At 34.6% G+C, this 14,958-nt stretch overlaps 1 protein-coding gene across 6 annotated transcripts in view; it reads left to right on the forward strand.

Moving 5' to 3' along the window:
* Positions 1–14,958, forward strand: part of LOC134530710 (post-GPI attachment to proteins factor 6) — a 205,890-nt gene that overhangs the window by 91,102 nt on the left and 99,830 nt on the right. For 4 of the 6 annotated variants that reach the window (XM_063365809.1, XM_063365807.1, XM_063365810.1 and 1 more), the window contains exon 2: positions 1,595–5,788. The exons of the other annotated variants lie outside the window; for them this stretch is intronic. In XM_063365809.1, the coding sequence (XP_063221879.1) occupies positions 1,608–3,998 (2,391 nt within the window). In that variant the 5' untranslated portion in view covers positions 1,595–1,607 and the 3' untranslated portion in view covers positions 3,999–5,788. Of the gene's footprint in view, positions 1–1,594; positions 5,789–14,958 lie in introns of those variants that run through there. 6 annotated transcript variants of the gene reach the window in all.

The raw sequence follows: 14,958 nt of genomic DNA on the forward strand, positions 1-14,958 counted from the left end.
TTTTTTTAGTTTTTCTTAACTCAGAATCGAGATAAAATATCCAATTGTGAATCTACACCATCCTCACTATTTGTGTGGCTATGACACAAGATTTTTTTTTCTGCAATTTAAATTGTAATATACAAAAAGGGTATTGAAAATTGAAACAAATATGGCGACACTATAAACTGTCAGGTTCTTTATTTTTTTCTTACTCTCTAGTTAGTTCCTTACAATAGCAAAACTTAATGGCTTCTAATAATGCGTTGCAATTTTTGCTTTTAAAGCGTGTTTTTTTAGTTTTTCTTAACTCAGAATCGAGATAAAATATCCAATTGTGAATCTAAACCATCCTCACTATTTGTGTGGCTATGAAACATGATTTTTTTCTGCAATTTAAAATGTAATATACAAAAAGGGTATTGAAAATTGAAACAAATATGGCGACACTATAAACTGTCAGGTTCTTTATTTTTTTCTTACTCTCTACTTAGTTCCTTACAATAGCAAAACTTAATGGCTTCTAATAATGCGTTACAATTTTTGCTTTTAAAGTGTGTTTTTTTAGTTTTTCTTAACTCAGAATCGAGATAAAATATCCAATTGTGAATCTAAACCATCCTCACTATTTGTGTGGCTATGAAACATGATTTTTTTCTGCAATTTAAATTGTAATATACAAAAAGGGTATTGAAAATTGAAACAAATATGGCGACACTATAAACTGTCAGGATCTTTATTTTTTTCTTACTCTCTACTTAGTTCCTTACAATAGCAAAACTTAATGGCTTCTAATAATGCGTTGCAATTTTTGCTTTTAAAGTATGTTTTTTTTAGTTTTTCTTAACTCAGAATCGAGATAAAATATCCAATTGTGAATCTAAACCATCCTCGAATCCCCGTGAACTCACACACAAAATTTCATCAAAATCGGTCCAGCCGTCTAGGAGGAGTTCAGTGACATACACACGCACACAAGAAATATATATATAAAGATATTGTTTGTCTTAAGGGCATTTGTAAGAGTTAGGCATTGTATTTGTATGGCTTATTTATTGTACTTTATAAGATTATATTCTTGTGTGTGTGTGTGAAGAATTATATTTTCATTTAGTGTAGCTGTTTATGTTAACAAGGCATAAAATTGTTATGCTTTCATTCCCAATATATGTCAGTTTGCATCCAAAGCTATTGATGTATTTTGTTGTGTTGAATGTTGTGATTGTGGTGGAAAGTTAGACTTATTTTAACAGTCTGACGCTTGCAAGATTCAACTAACTAGATAACCCCATGCAGCACAGCTATCCTCTGCTGCAAATTTATCTTACATAACCAGATTTAAAAACATGCACACAAAACCAAATATTTCTTTACTTTTAACAATATTCAAACAGTTACTTTAATATATTTCTTTCGTGCACTTTTCACAATTGTCGATCAAAATAAAAACAAACCGAACCTCCTTGTACCTACAAAAATATTTACACTTTGAACTTTTTATATTTGCACATCGTGCAGTGCCTTTCGTTGGCATGTAAACTATTAAAACTAATCTATAATATAGTTTTTGTCTCTAAGCCTGTGTATATTTTACGTGCTTATTATTTTCTTACAGGTCCAGGCTCGTCATGGAGCTCCTGTGGGGTGTGCTGTTCATCATAGCTACGTTACAGTCCACTGAGGTGGGATGCGAGGGTCCAGTCACACTGATACGACTGCCTGGACGAGAGATCACCGAGTACCGCTCTTTTCGAGATGTGACCATTCTGCAGTTCACGATTCCTCATAATGTACGGCTTGCTTCCTGGATCTTCAACGCCACCGAACACCGTATGTCGCCCAGTCTGGTGACCCGCTGCCGTACGCGAGACGTCAGCCTGTACCTGAAACATGGCAGTTACCCGGTCATAAACCCGGACGGTTCCGTCTTTCCAGATCACTTTTACACGCGCAGGGTTCCTCTGTACGATTTGGATTTCCGCAGCGACTCCTCGTCGGCTGGCATAAACATCACGTGCCCTCTGCCTGGGGACTGGTTCGCCGTCGCCTTCCTCAGCTACACCGATCCGAACAACGACCAGATACTGCAGCAGGGCATTTCTCCAAACTGCGTCGCCCTCATCCAGGCAAGTGTTGATGTCGTGATTGATGACCACGTTGTCGACATAACCCAAGGAGTCTCCAGCTTACAGGAACTTACACTGAGTGATGTCGGTGGCTATGCTATACACAGATTTTCTGTGCCTCCTCGAACCTGGTTATGTGAGGTGTTGGTCACTGTGTCCAGCTGCGAGAACAATGCTGCAGAGAGTGGCTTGGATCGCTGTCCGGAACTGTTTCTGTCAGCTAGCAGCGAATCACTGCCAGATGTCATCACAAATTCGAGTGTTCTTCAATCATCTTGTAGGGACTTCATGACTAGTCCTTTGTGTAAGCTTCAGTTTGTTCCTTCTGAAAACACGTGGGCCTACATAAAGATCTCAAATAGCTCTTTTATTAAGGAGGATGACCAAGTTGTAGTCTCATATTCGGTTACTCTAAGTTTTAGTTCAAGTGTGCGCTCTGTGCTAGGTAGTAACTCAAGTTTTGATACAGAATCTAATGCAGTGAATGCCGATATGCCAAATTACATGAGCAAGTGGTCGTCCGAAAGTCGTGTTCCTGTCTTGCGGCAATCTTTTTCTGCATTCTTTGCATTTAATTACTTGCGAATGGTGCCTGGTGAGGATAAAACTGCCTCATCTATAAACATTACAACAGATACAGTAACTGTTTTTGCATACAACGTCCATCCAATCAGTGATATCGGCGGTACTGTTAGTTTGGACCTAGTTCTGAACCTGACTCCAGAACTGAAAAATTTGACAAGAAGTTCATACAATATTTCCGTTGTAGCCTGTGTTGACTATAACATTAGGTCTATTCCAATATTTCCAAATTTCTGCTTAGATCATATCAATCAGACATCTGTAGCTCACATGCAGATAAACACGAGTATGAAGGCTAGGGAAGCCAGGATTCACATACCACATCCTGAAAGTGGGATGTGGTATGTTTCGTATAAACCTTTCTGTTATGTAACTCTGTACGACAGTAGTAATAATGTTAGTTATGAGGAAACTGAGTGCAAAGGTTTGTCTGTGGTGGGTTTATCGTTTGGAGTGGAGTCGTACCCTTGTGGGGCGACCAACTGTGGTGATTTCGGTAGGTGCTACAACTATAACAGTGGTGGACTTATCTATTCTGCATGTGTGTGTTCATACGGATACATAGGGTGGGGGTGCACAGATGACAGCAAGGTATCCTCTTTTAATGATATCCTGTTGGCTGTACTTTTGCTTACCTTGAGTAATCTTATCTTTATACCATCCATCTACTTCGCCATAAGGAGGAGGTACTTTACCGAAGCTCTCGTGTATGCTTGCACCATGTTCTTCTCAACTTTCTATCATGCATGCGACTCTGGCGAGGACATTTACTCGTTCTGCCTGTTCAGGCTGAGCACGTTGCAGTTCTGTGACTTCTACTCAGCTATCCTTGCCCTTTGGGTCACTCTGGTAGCAATGGCGGACCTCAGTCCCTTGTGGAGGTCGTTGGCTCATATGGCTGGTGCGATAGCCATTGCTCTGGGCACAGAATACGATCGCACCTCGCTTTGGGTATTCGTTGTGCCCTTTGGTGTCGGCTTGATCATCCTGCTGAAACAGTGGGTGTGGCGCTGTCGCCAACAGAGATCCTGCTATCCAGAAAAGAAATACTACAACAAGTTTTTCCTTCCCGGAGTGTTGCTTTTCATCGTAGGTGTGAGCTGCTACACATTCCTGCAGACAAGGAACAACTACAAATTCGTGCACAGTGCGTGGCATGCCATTATGGCCTTGACGATAGTATTTCTGCTGCCATCCAGACACCATAAAGTAGCCAATAGCGAAGACTCCGACGATTCTTCGACGTCGTCTGCGTCTCTTTGGAAGAGGGGCAGAGCCTACGTCTCTATCAGATGGCTGAAACGACTGTAGTGCTGGATAGGCCTAGAATGAATTATCCTAGGCAAGCATGGTGAATGTCTTCAAAGGGCCACATAACCAATTTGTATACCTTGCTTTATATATGTATTAATAAACTATTTTTTCTATTTTATCAAGATGTTAGCATTACTTAAAATGCCACTTCTTTGAGTGGTGCAAAAATGTAAGCTTAGTTATCAGGAGGAAAATTGTATTGTTAAATTTGAAAATTAATGTTTACTGTTTTGATTAGGTATTAATTAAAGGTGTTATCTTAAACGGGTTGATTATTGCTCCTCTATTACTTTCGGAACTGTGATTATTGTAGATGTCTATAATGTACCAACAATTTCTTCAAATATTTGTAATCGGCTAATTTATTGTAACTAGCTCTTTACTCATAGTTTATTTGTTAGTGTAAATTCTTAATGGCATTTTTGTTGTAATAAGCTCTCAGGAATTTATTTCTGCTACATTATGTATTTATATTTTTATTGCAAGATTTTTCGAAGTTTAAATGTTTGTTCTGAAATGAGAAATCTCAAAAGCATAGCAGCCTTATCAGGTAAATTTTAAATTAAGTTTTCAAATAACGTTAACAAGATTTTATAGATTGTGTTATTATTTTTAATATCCAAACTGTGTTCATATCTTCAAGTAAGGATGAAAATAAATAATTTTGTATTTCTATATGGTAGGGTAGAACATTATTTTAATAGTTACTATAACAGTTAAGTGTACATAATTGTTTAGTTGGAATTGTTTTACTTCTTAGTGTATTGCCTTTCTTGTGTGTATTTTTTGAAGTACCCTTGTTGTTTTTCTACTGTCTTGTATTTGACAGCTTTTCTACGAATAATATTGCTTTTAAATACAGAATAGTGTTAGTTAAATTTATTTTGTAATTGTGCAAAAAGCCAATAGGTTGTAAAATAGTACATTTGGTTTATTTTGGGCATGATTCTATAGCCAGAGAATATTCATATTTTTTACGATACACCAAAGATTATGATTTCCAACATCTTTCCGTCTAAATGTGCTTAAGTTAGACTATTGTGGCTTTGTGCGTCCCTCTTAAAAGGTTTGAATGGCCACGCTAAACGGAGACAAAGTTTAAAGGGACTTAGACCATCTCCCTCCCATCTTCATATACATCACTTGAATATTAATAGCGTCATTTTTCCTGACGAACGTATTTATCACCAGCATAAATGCAAGACAGACGCGCTGCGGACTAGGGTCTCATCCTGTAAAAGTTTCACTCTAGATGTCTGTGGAATAAATTGGGATACAGGTGTTATGTGCAATGTATGTTAAAAAATTTTGGTAGTGCATTCCATCAGCTAATCTGAACAGATTAGCCAGAATACATTATAGCTGGCTAGGGGTCTGGCAGTGCTGTGATAATGAGATTAAAGCTTGTTACACATTTAACTTTACGGTTTGACTTAACGATATGTTGCATAAATTAAATAAGTACATTTTTTTTAACTGTGATACAATCATATGCAACTATTACGCTTTTTACTTGCATGAACTCGCACAATTTATAATATATTTGAATAGAACAATACATGTGTTCCTTGTGGTATGGCCGACTGTGCAAGTCATCACCATGCTTGTGTTAATGTGTGTTCCATTTATTAGCATTAAGGCGTTGTTAGTTATTACAACATGATTCCCCTTTTTTATCGATACGTGTGGTGCCATAAAACGCTTTCCTATGAAATACTTTGCTACTGCCGCAGATTGTTGTTAATCAAATACATGTGAATTCTATGAATAAATTTTAACAGTTTGTACGATATGGTTTTTTTTCCAGTCTTCATTAGCCTGTAAGACACGCCCTCTACTATTGAGGTACCTCAGTAACCATCTTATACTTAGACACCGTGTTTGTAAATTCCACTACTCAAAGTAACGGTGAAAAGGCCTGAAGTGCAATACGTTAATTGTCGAAAAAAATTATATGACGTTTTGACGAAATAAGTAGCTGATAACGATGTTTTTTTGTGTGTTTTCGTTCTTTTTAAACAAATCACTTAACAAAATGGTTAAGATAATACCTAGTTTGACTTTTATTGATTGTCGAAATAACATTTTTTTTCTACCCGAGCATTTAAAAGCACACAGCAATGCGGATTTGAAATTTGGCAATACAAGGCATTGTTTTGTTAAATATCAGCGAAATTAATTTTCTTCATGCCTGTATGTAGCATAACTTATTAATTTATTCGTTTAGCGCAGCCGTTGCGTGGAAGAAGATTTATTTTTTCTTTACCTGCGTAAAGAAATCAGTTCCTTAAATAAACTGAGTATGTGAGAGACGGATTTGCACGGTGAATGTTAGTTACGTAATAAACGTAAGAAGGTTTCACTCAACGTGTTTACTATTTTAGACAGAACAATGTTATTAGTATTTGTTTTTTTAAAAGAGTTTTAGCTATCTCAGTATTTAAAAAAAGTCATATTATGTTGCAGTACCCACTTGCTTAGGGGGAAAAAATCTTTTGAGAGTAATTGTTTATTAGCGCTATGGCGGAATGTGTTTTACAAGTTAATGGATTAAATTAAGTTTATTATCTCAATGTTATTTAATTTCAATACACATTATAAAAAAATTTCTTATTCTTTCGAAAAATCTAGAAATTTATAAACGTGATTATCAGTTTTTAAGTCATTATTCTCCTATTCTTATCCAGTTAAATATTTTGGTTACAGAGATCTTAAACAGATATTTAATTTTGGGTGATTCTACTTAGTATTAACCTGTTTGTAAAATAACCTTACTAAATTTAAGAAAATATTGTTAGATCTTTGAACCACCCTTTCAGCAACAAACCCGAATTTTCTGTGAGTGTGAGACGTGGCGGTTGCTTACGCGAGCCTGTGTATTTCCTCGATGTGTTTTTTTTTTTTTTTTGGGGGGGGGGGGGGGGGGGGGGGGTGAATATGTTGTATCCTGAGGAATATTTAAAAGGAGATACTACTTATTTCAGTCGTTACCATGGTGCGACTTCGGGGAAAAAAATATTTTTTAACGTTTCATGGTCCTTAGATCCTAAATCCATCAATTCAAAGGTTTTTTTTATGTTCATACTATGGATGAGCCAATCAAATCCTCAAATACCATAAAATCCTTATAATTCGAAGGATTCGATATTCGGGGAAAAATATTATAAAAACACTAGAGGAAATAAATTAAATTTCATAAATTCAACACTTGTAACCTCTGAAGTTTACTATATCACTGTTTTCCTTCATACCTATCATGTTACCATTCCTCAAGACATTGTACTTTGAACATGTTATTGTATAAATAAAAATACAACATTTATCTATTCTGTAAACTTAATTCCTGAATAAAACATTAAAGGTTTAAATGTTTCAACACCTTCGGTAATATTTTTCACTTCTTATACATTATTATATTTTGGACTTTTGAGACATATCGATTCGGATTCGAGGGGTATATTTGGGTTACTATTTGGGATTCTAATTCGAGATTCGGATTTCAGAAATTTGGGATTTGACGCACCACTAATATACACACATGTACGTGATAATTTCCGTAATTTTGCACAAACGTCTTCTAAACAAACCAGTGGTTTCCAAAAGGTGTTCCGCGGAACCTTGTTTCCCCATGGCAGGGTCACAGGGGTTCCGTGAGTCTGGACGAATGCCATATAAAGCAGGCAAAATTTATTGTCAAATAACTTTCTTTGAAGGGGTTGGGGTTCCGCCATAAGAAAAGTCGAACATGGGTTTCCCGGCCGAAAAAAAAAAAATGGGAACCGCTGTAGTAGACAAATACATAAAATAAACTCACGGAAGTCTCGGTCAAGTTCGTTAATGAGCCAAATCGAGAGTAGAAATCGTGAAAGTTTTTGGAAAAACAGTAATATCACTACAACTCCTTGAATATAAATACTAGCATTCGTTTGAAGTGATTATACATGCTAAGAGAATTACTATAAAGTTAGCTCAAAAATTATAACTCTCTTAGTAATCATTACTAAATACGTTCAAACTCACTGTAAATCTTTTAATTTTAATAAAAACATTTGTCTAAAACAATCGATACGGCCAATCCTTCAAGGTATTTTAGGACATGTCACAGAACAAATTCATTTATAAACAACTACTGGTAGGTAAGACTTTCTAGATACCTCGTTTCTTACGAAAAATTATTTTGAGCCCTTCAAAACACGAAAAATTGACTCTGGTTGAACCCACACAATATCTGACTGCAAAAAAAAATCCTTGTTTGTAGCTTTACCGCTTGGTTTACAGCACGCACACACTATTGTAGCTTGCATAGGGAGCAAGTTAGCGCGGTGAGGGACGTCTAAGTATATTTCACAGGAATGAGATCGACACCCCGAACAGTTCCGAAGCTCTCCGAAGTTAGCTGATCGTTCGTGAAAAATAAAACATATTGCTAAGCTAACAACCAAACTTTTCATTTTAGTTACGTTAAGGTTAACCTAACGTAACCTGCCCTCCCGGGGAATAAAGAAAAAAAAATGCGAGCGAGTCTTTCAGTACTCACCAGTAACGTGTAAACATTTTACCTCAGTAACGAGCAAATTCGTCTTGTTCATGTTGCAAATAAACTTATAATATTAAAGATGGACACGAAAGTTTAAAAGGAATTTTTTTTTTAATAATGCATAGCTGTTCGGGTTGTGGTAGTGGTCTCTCGCATCCCTGTGATCTGTCGGCTATCCGCGCGGTGGTGGGACAAGACTCGCATGCCAGAGGACGCTAGCTCGAATCCCGGTCCGATCATCCTTAGTTCGGTGCGTCGTGGTTTCCTAAAAATAACAAAACTGTGGGCCGAACTTGGCGTGGTTACTTACACAGTCCAAGGCCCTGTCCTCTCCCAATATTCCTCGCTTGTGTCGCTTATGGGGACGCTCAATGAAATAAAAAAAAAAATTGTTCGCAACTACAAGGTCACGAATTTCCTCAAAATTTTGTTAAGGTTATGTAATCCATGGTCTGTGTTAACTATGCGCAGTGAAAGTATAAATCAATGTAAAAATGTAAGTACGTTTGGGATGGAAGAGGGGCACTTTGCAAATTTTTTTTTAATCTTATTATTCATACAGCATTTTTTACTTAAAAAAAACCTTCCTGTACAAGTACAAGAAAACCTTTTCAGAATTCTTTCATACTTTAAATCTTCAAAGAGAATAATGGATGGAATGTGTTTTTTTGGTAAATCTTTAATAACTCGTAAAATAAGTGGGATATCACTTCCATTTAAGTTGAAGCAAATACTTAAGAATACGGTACAGTGTTTCTTGCAATATATTTCCAAAAGGGGGCGATAAACGATTCTGTGTATTTTCCTTGTTTTTTTATTTTTTATTTTCTTCGCTTTTCTTTACCTTTCTTTGCTGAAATTTCTGAACCTAAGAAATTTTAAATATTACACAAAGACTGCTAATAGGTGTTAATAATACCATTTGGGTGGGGGGGGGGGGTATTCAAAGGAAGATTACTGGCAAGAAAACCAACAAATTAAAGACATTATATGCCTCAATTTAAAGAAAAAATGTTAATAAAAAGCCGTTTTTACACCATTCTGTTCAATATAAGATTTTTCAATTTTTTCCCCTTCGAAATGTTCTATAATTTGGAATTGCTTTGGTCATTTAATGAGAGTATTTTTTAATAAGATTATTCTCTTCAGTATATTTTCGATGCACGTGCCTTCACATCACTGCGTTCTTGTTTCCTACTTAAATTTTTCTTTCTTTTATAATTAGTCTCGCTTTGACCTTTTCCAGTCAGTGCTTCGTCATCATACTCTAAGCTTGTTACTAAGCCTTTACGTGTATCGATTGGCAAAACTCTTTAGGCATGAATGTGGCCATAATTATGTCGTAAAATTTGACCCTTCAACACTATTAATGTTCTGCGTCCGGTTTGAATCTTTCCACGAATATTAGAGATAGAATTTTCTTATAAACTTGTTCAAATTTATTTTCAGTGTTTTTATATAAGTAAGGTTTGGTTATACTTTTTTAGGCGTGCTTTAAACAGAAAATGAGGACGACGTTTTACAATGCGCTCACAACATGCAAAAAAATGACAGGGTGAATAAAAGTTTCATACAAATATAAATTATATATGTGTTTTAAAAATCGTATACTTTAGTGATCATAGTTGAATACTGGTCCATATAATTAAAAAAACATGTTTTATTGTAAATATTAGTGATATCAATTTTGTTTATAAAATTCTTCAAGTGTATTTTCAATCCCGTATGTGTAATATATTTGCATTTAAATTATTAGATTTTTATTTAATAAATAATTTAAATTATTAGTTTAGAATAAACCGTCAGTATTTTTAATGATTTTCATTATTATTTTTAACTTATCTCGATTATTTTACAAAATTAAATAATTAATAATATACACATGTTTATTTTAATATTAAAAACTTAGTTTTAATTTATTTTTAATTTGTTTAATTTATACCGGACCAAACGATTTTATATCATTGAGACCTTTGATTATTTATATTAATTATTTTCGTGAAAAATTAAATTATATTTTTTAAGTTATTTAATATGATGAATTGTTCTTTACCAATCGTATTTGTAATATCACTCAATTTTTTTTTATTATTTTATTTCGATTAATTATTTGCATTCGAAACTAAATTTAGTTATTTACTATTCCAAGTAAGTACAACGCCTAACGCACGAACATAAAAAAAAGACGATTTATTTCAAGATTAAGAAAAAGGAATAACAATTAAATGAAATCGCTTATGCAAAAACATGTTTTGTATACTTAATCATTTACCTACTTACCCTCGAGATAAATAATTTAATTACTAACCTAAACTTCATGATGACTGAACAAAATGCAGGGGATTTATTTATCAAACGTACAAATGCAATCGACATTATTTTTTAACCTTACAATCCTGTTATAAGTAATGTTACTTTCATTATACATACTAATTATATACTTATCATATATTCGTAACGATATCACAATAAAACTAAGACTAATAAAATCTACGGGTTACTATCTAAATTTATTTTGAATTTAAAGGTAATATTATCAACAGTTTTTGATTTAAATCATTTCGTAACGACAGAATTATTTTGACGTTAGATACTGTTACGTATTTACATATTATGCTGAATTGAGAATGTTTACATGTAATAGTTTGAAAATTACTGACAGGCAATTTATTTTTTATCTTGATGCCCTGAAGTCTCTTTTTTTTTTTTTGACTGCCCCCTTCTCCTGGCGCTAGCGCGGAATGTCGGTGCAGTTTCCGGAGGAACGCCCGGCTATTACGACCGCGATCAGGAACGCTTTATTTTTTCACAGCTTCTCGGCGCCGCGGGCAGGGGAACATGCATTACGCAGCAGCAACAACCAACCCAGGCGGGAAATGAGAGTAATGGTCGCGGCAGTATTTTTTTTTATTGTTTCGCTGCATTTATTCCCGGAGTTCCTGCGTCTGCGTTGCCATCCCCCCCCCCCCTCACCTTTTCGCAACTCTCTTCGTCCATATTTTTTTTTCCCGGCATCTCGGAGTGACATCGCTCCCGCTGGTCCCGCCTTCACGAGAAGTAATGTTCTGCCGTACACTCTGTTCGAATTAAGGGGTCCCCTCCCTTCGCCAGTCCTGATGCGTCTGAGCTGTTGAGCAAGCGACGATCAGCTTAAGGCCGGGGTTTATAAATCACGCAAGAAACGCGTGACGCATTATGTTAAATAATAACGTTTTAGACTTGTTTTTAATTATGCAGGACACCAATAAAAAAACGTAAGCATTGCTTAACTTTCAACTCCTTGCGTTTCAGCTTGCGTTGCCGCCTTCTATTTTTGAGATGAAATGTTCCGAAAAATTATAAAAATGCAAACATCATGTAACATAGAGAAGGCTAGGATTAATTTTCCTGTATATTCATCTCGTTCTAAGTGGTTAAACGTTCGGAAAGTGAATACAAAGAATAAAACTTGAAGATCCAATTTTTCATAATTTCACACGTGTTCATTATAAACATAAACTATCAAAAGAAGCCCAAAGCCCGAGAAAAATATTTTTTCTATAGTTTTGCAATTTTAAGACGTAGTGTTGGTAACGCATGCTTTACATACGGCAGTGTTTATTTGAGTTATTTGGGTTTTGTGTCCTGGTGCTCTTTCGGTTTTTTTGCGAAATGTATAAGCCCAGCCTTACCGTTCCAAGAGCAGAAGCAAATGTGCAATAATTTTTATTCCAATTTTATTATTTTTGAAGCTTTACATAAGACAGTGTTTATTTGAGTTATTTGGGTTTTGTGTCCTGGTGCTCTTTCGGTTTTTTTGCGAAATGTATAAGCCCAGCCTTACCGTGCCAAGAGCAGAAGCAAATTTGCAATAATTTTTATCGCAATTTTATTATTTTTGAAGCCGCAGGTTGGTTCTATTCAGTTCTTTGTTAGAAAATACAGCATTATCAGAGAATAAAACACTTCAAGCAATCGAAGAATTAGGTATTAATAATTCCAGATAACTGTATTTCCTTAAACCCTATACGCTGAATATCGACTTTAAAATTTTGTGTTCCATCCGCTATAAACATGAAGCTGTTTATTTGGCAGTTTTTTTTTTTCGTCATTGGTACCCAAACATTAACGAATATCCCTAGATGATATTTAGCGAGTATTTTTCGTAATTAAACGTTAAACATTTTTAGCCCTATTATTAAAAATATTAATAAAAAATAACTGTCAGATTCCCAGTTATTTAACAGGTAGTGTCACACGTATAGCTGTGCTTTGTCTTCACACTTTATTACTGCGAAAGGCATTTTTAAACAATTTCAAGTTCATGTTTTCTCACACACTTCAAGTGGACCACGGTTTTGTTATAACGTGATCCTTCCTGGGGGTTTCTAACATCCAGCCGTCATCAAATTGATGTCTCCGTTTTTTACTCCACGTGTATTACTGAATAAGCATACCTACCTGAAAAAAACATTTGAAAATATGATTATTTAGTTTTTTTTCCTTATTCATATATGCGTACATACAAACATACATAGGTACATAAATACATACACATACACACCTACACTCTACATTCACATGCGCTACCTCATAAACTCTGAGATATTCACTTCTCAATTATATTTCAAATTTGTAATTTTCAAGCCTTGCTTAGTTTTTATTTCCATCTGATTGTAGCTATATAATTTTTCTGCTGGTCAAAATTAATTAATCTTATTAGGCGTAATAACTTGTATTCATGTGCTGATTTGGTCAGTATATACAATTTCTACAACATAACTGTGTCAGGTTTTAAATAATTTTTATTCTGATTTGTAAAAAAAATCTTTAGCAGACACCAAATAATACATAATCCAAACAAGGCGTTAAGACATAAAACTACTTTCCACAGTTTGCTGACATATCTGGGTATATATAGTTTGACGTTCATTCATATGTAGTGATTAGTAGAGTACTCAAATTATCTTTTTCAACCAGCACTTATTTTATATTTTAATACTCGCATGAATGCACTATACTTTTCCCAACCGTTGAAAGTTGATTATGCAGCATGCAATTACACATTTTTATAAACTTTTTTAAAAGCCTGAATTTGTTAGTGAATGTCTGAGTCAATGTTTTCCTAAGTGACATAAATCTTTGGGATTTAATAAAGTATTCACATTCAATAATGATTACGACTGTTTAATACTGTCAGTATTAGAATCATTTAAGTGGGTACCAAATTTTGAAAAATTGATGCTAGTAAAAAATTATTACGAAAAATGTTTAAATCCCATGTTATTATTTCTTATCCCTTTGAAAGCCATCTGAGGAAGGCAGGGCAGATCAAATTAATGCAAAATAATGTTACAATATTTACTTTACTCATCTGGCATTCGCAAAGTGTAAAGAAGTTGATATATTGTTTTAGTTCGAAATATATAATGATCTGCTTTAAACGTTTATTTTAGTTTACTTTATTTATTGTTCTGGATATTCAGCATCGCAATTAAAACAATTTGTCTCAGATTTCAGAACGACAAAAAAGCATGTATAAGCTTACGCCTTACCAAGTTTTCTTCTTTTCATTATGCAAAAAAAAAACATTTGCAAGTACGCAATATCTCACAATTGTTTTAAGCTCGCCACATTTAACACGACGAAAACGTTTTCTGAATTACGAACCTGGTAACTGGTTTTCTATGGTTTTTAAAATGATTGAGAACTGTTATCTATATATATATAAAATTAAACCCGTTTTCCTTGGTCACGGCATCACGCGTGAACGGCTGAACCGATTTCACTAATTTTTTTTTGTTGTGTTTGCTATGGTCAGGAGAAGGTTCTTATGAAAGAAAAAATTAAGAAAATTGTGCGGAAAATTAGAAAATTTAAGAATAATGAATTCCTATTTCCCTTGGTCACGCCATCACGCGTAAATGACTGAACCGATTTCACTAATTATTTTTTTGTTGTGTTTGTTATTGTCACGAGAAGGTTCTTATGAAAGAAAAAATTTAACGGAAAATTAGAAAATTTAAGAATACTGAACCACCATATATAAAATTATTTCCAAACTAACCCAACACTTTGTACAATATAAATATTTTTAAAGTAACCTTATGACGTTTGACATAGAATTGACAGAATGTTTGCTGCAAATATCTTCAAAGAGGATGTAAATAAACTGTATCGTTTAGGAAATATTTATCAACATTAACGTTTTACTACATATTGTACCGGTACATTCGGTACAGAGCTGCTGGCGCAGGCTATTCTGGCTGTGTACATTCTGCCTAGGCCATTGTCATGCCATAATTCGTTATTACTGTGTTGCAGTTTAAAAATAGAAAAACAAATCAATACATTATGTAAACATTTTCTGTGTTTGTTTTTGTGTGATATACTTGCTTATAAAGAAGAATACAACCGTTTTCTTTAATTTACAGTTGAATT

This window comes from Bacillus rossius, chromosome 3 (genome assembly GCF_032445375.1).
Source record: "Bacillus rossius redtenbacheri isolate Brsri chromosome 3, Brsri_v3, whole genome shotgun sequence".
Lineage (NCBI taxonomy): Eukaryota > Metazoa > Arthropoda > Insecta > Phasmatodea > Bacillidae > Bacillus > Bacillus rossius.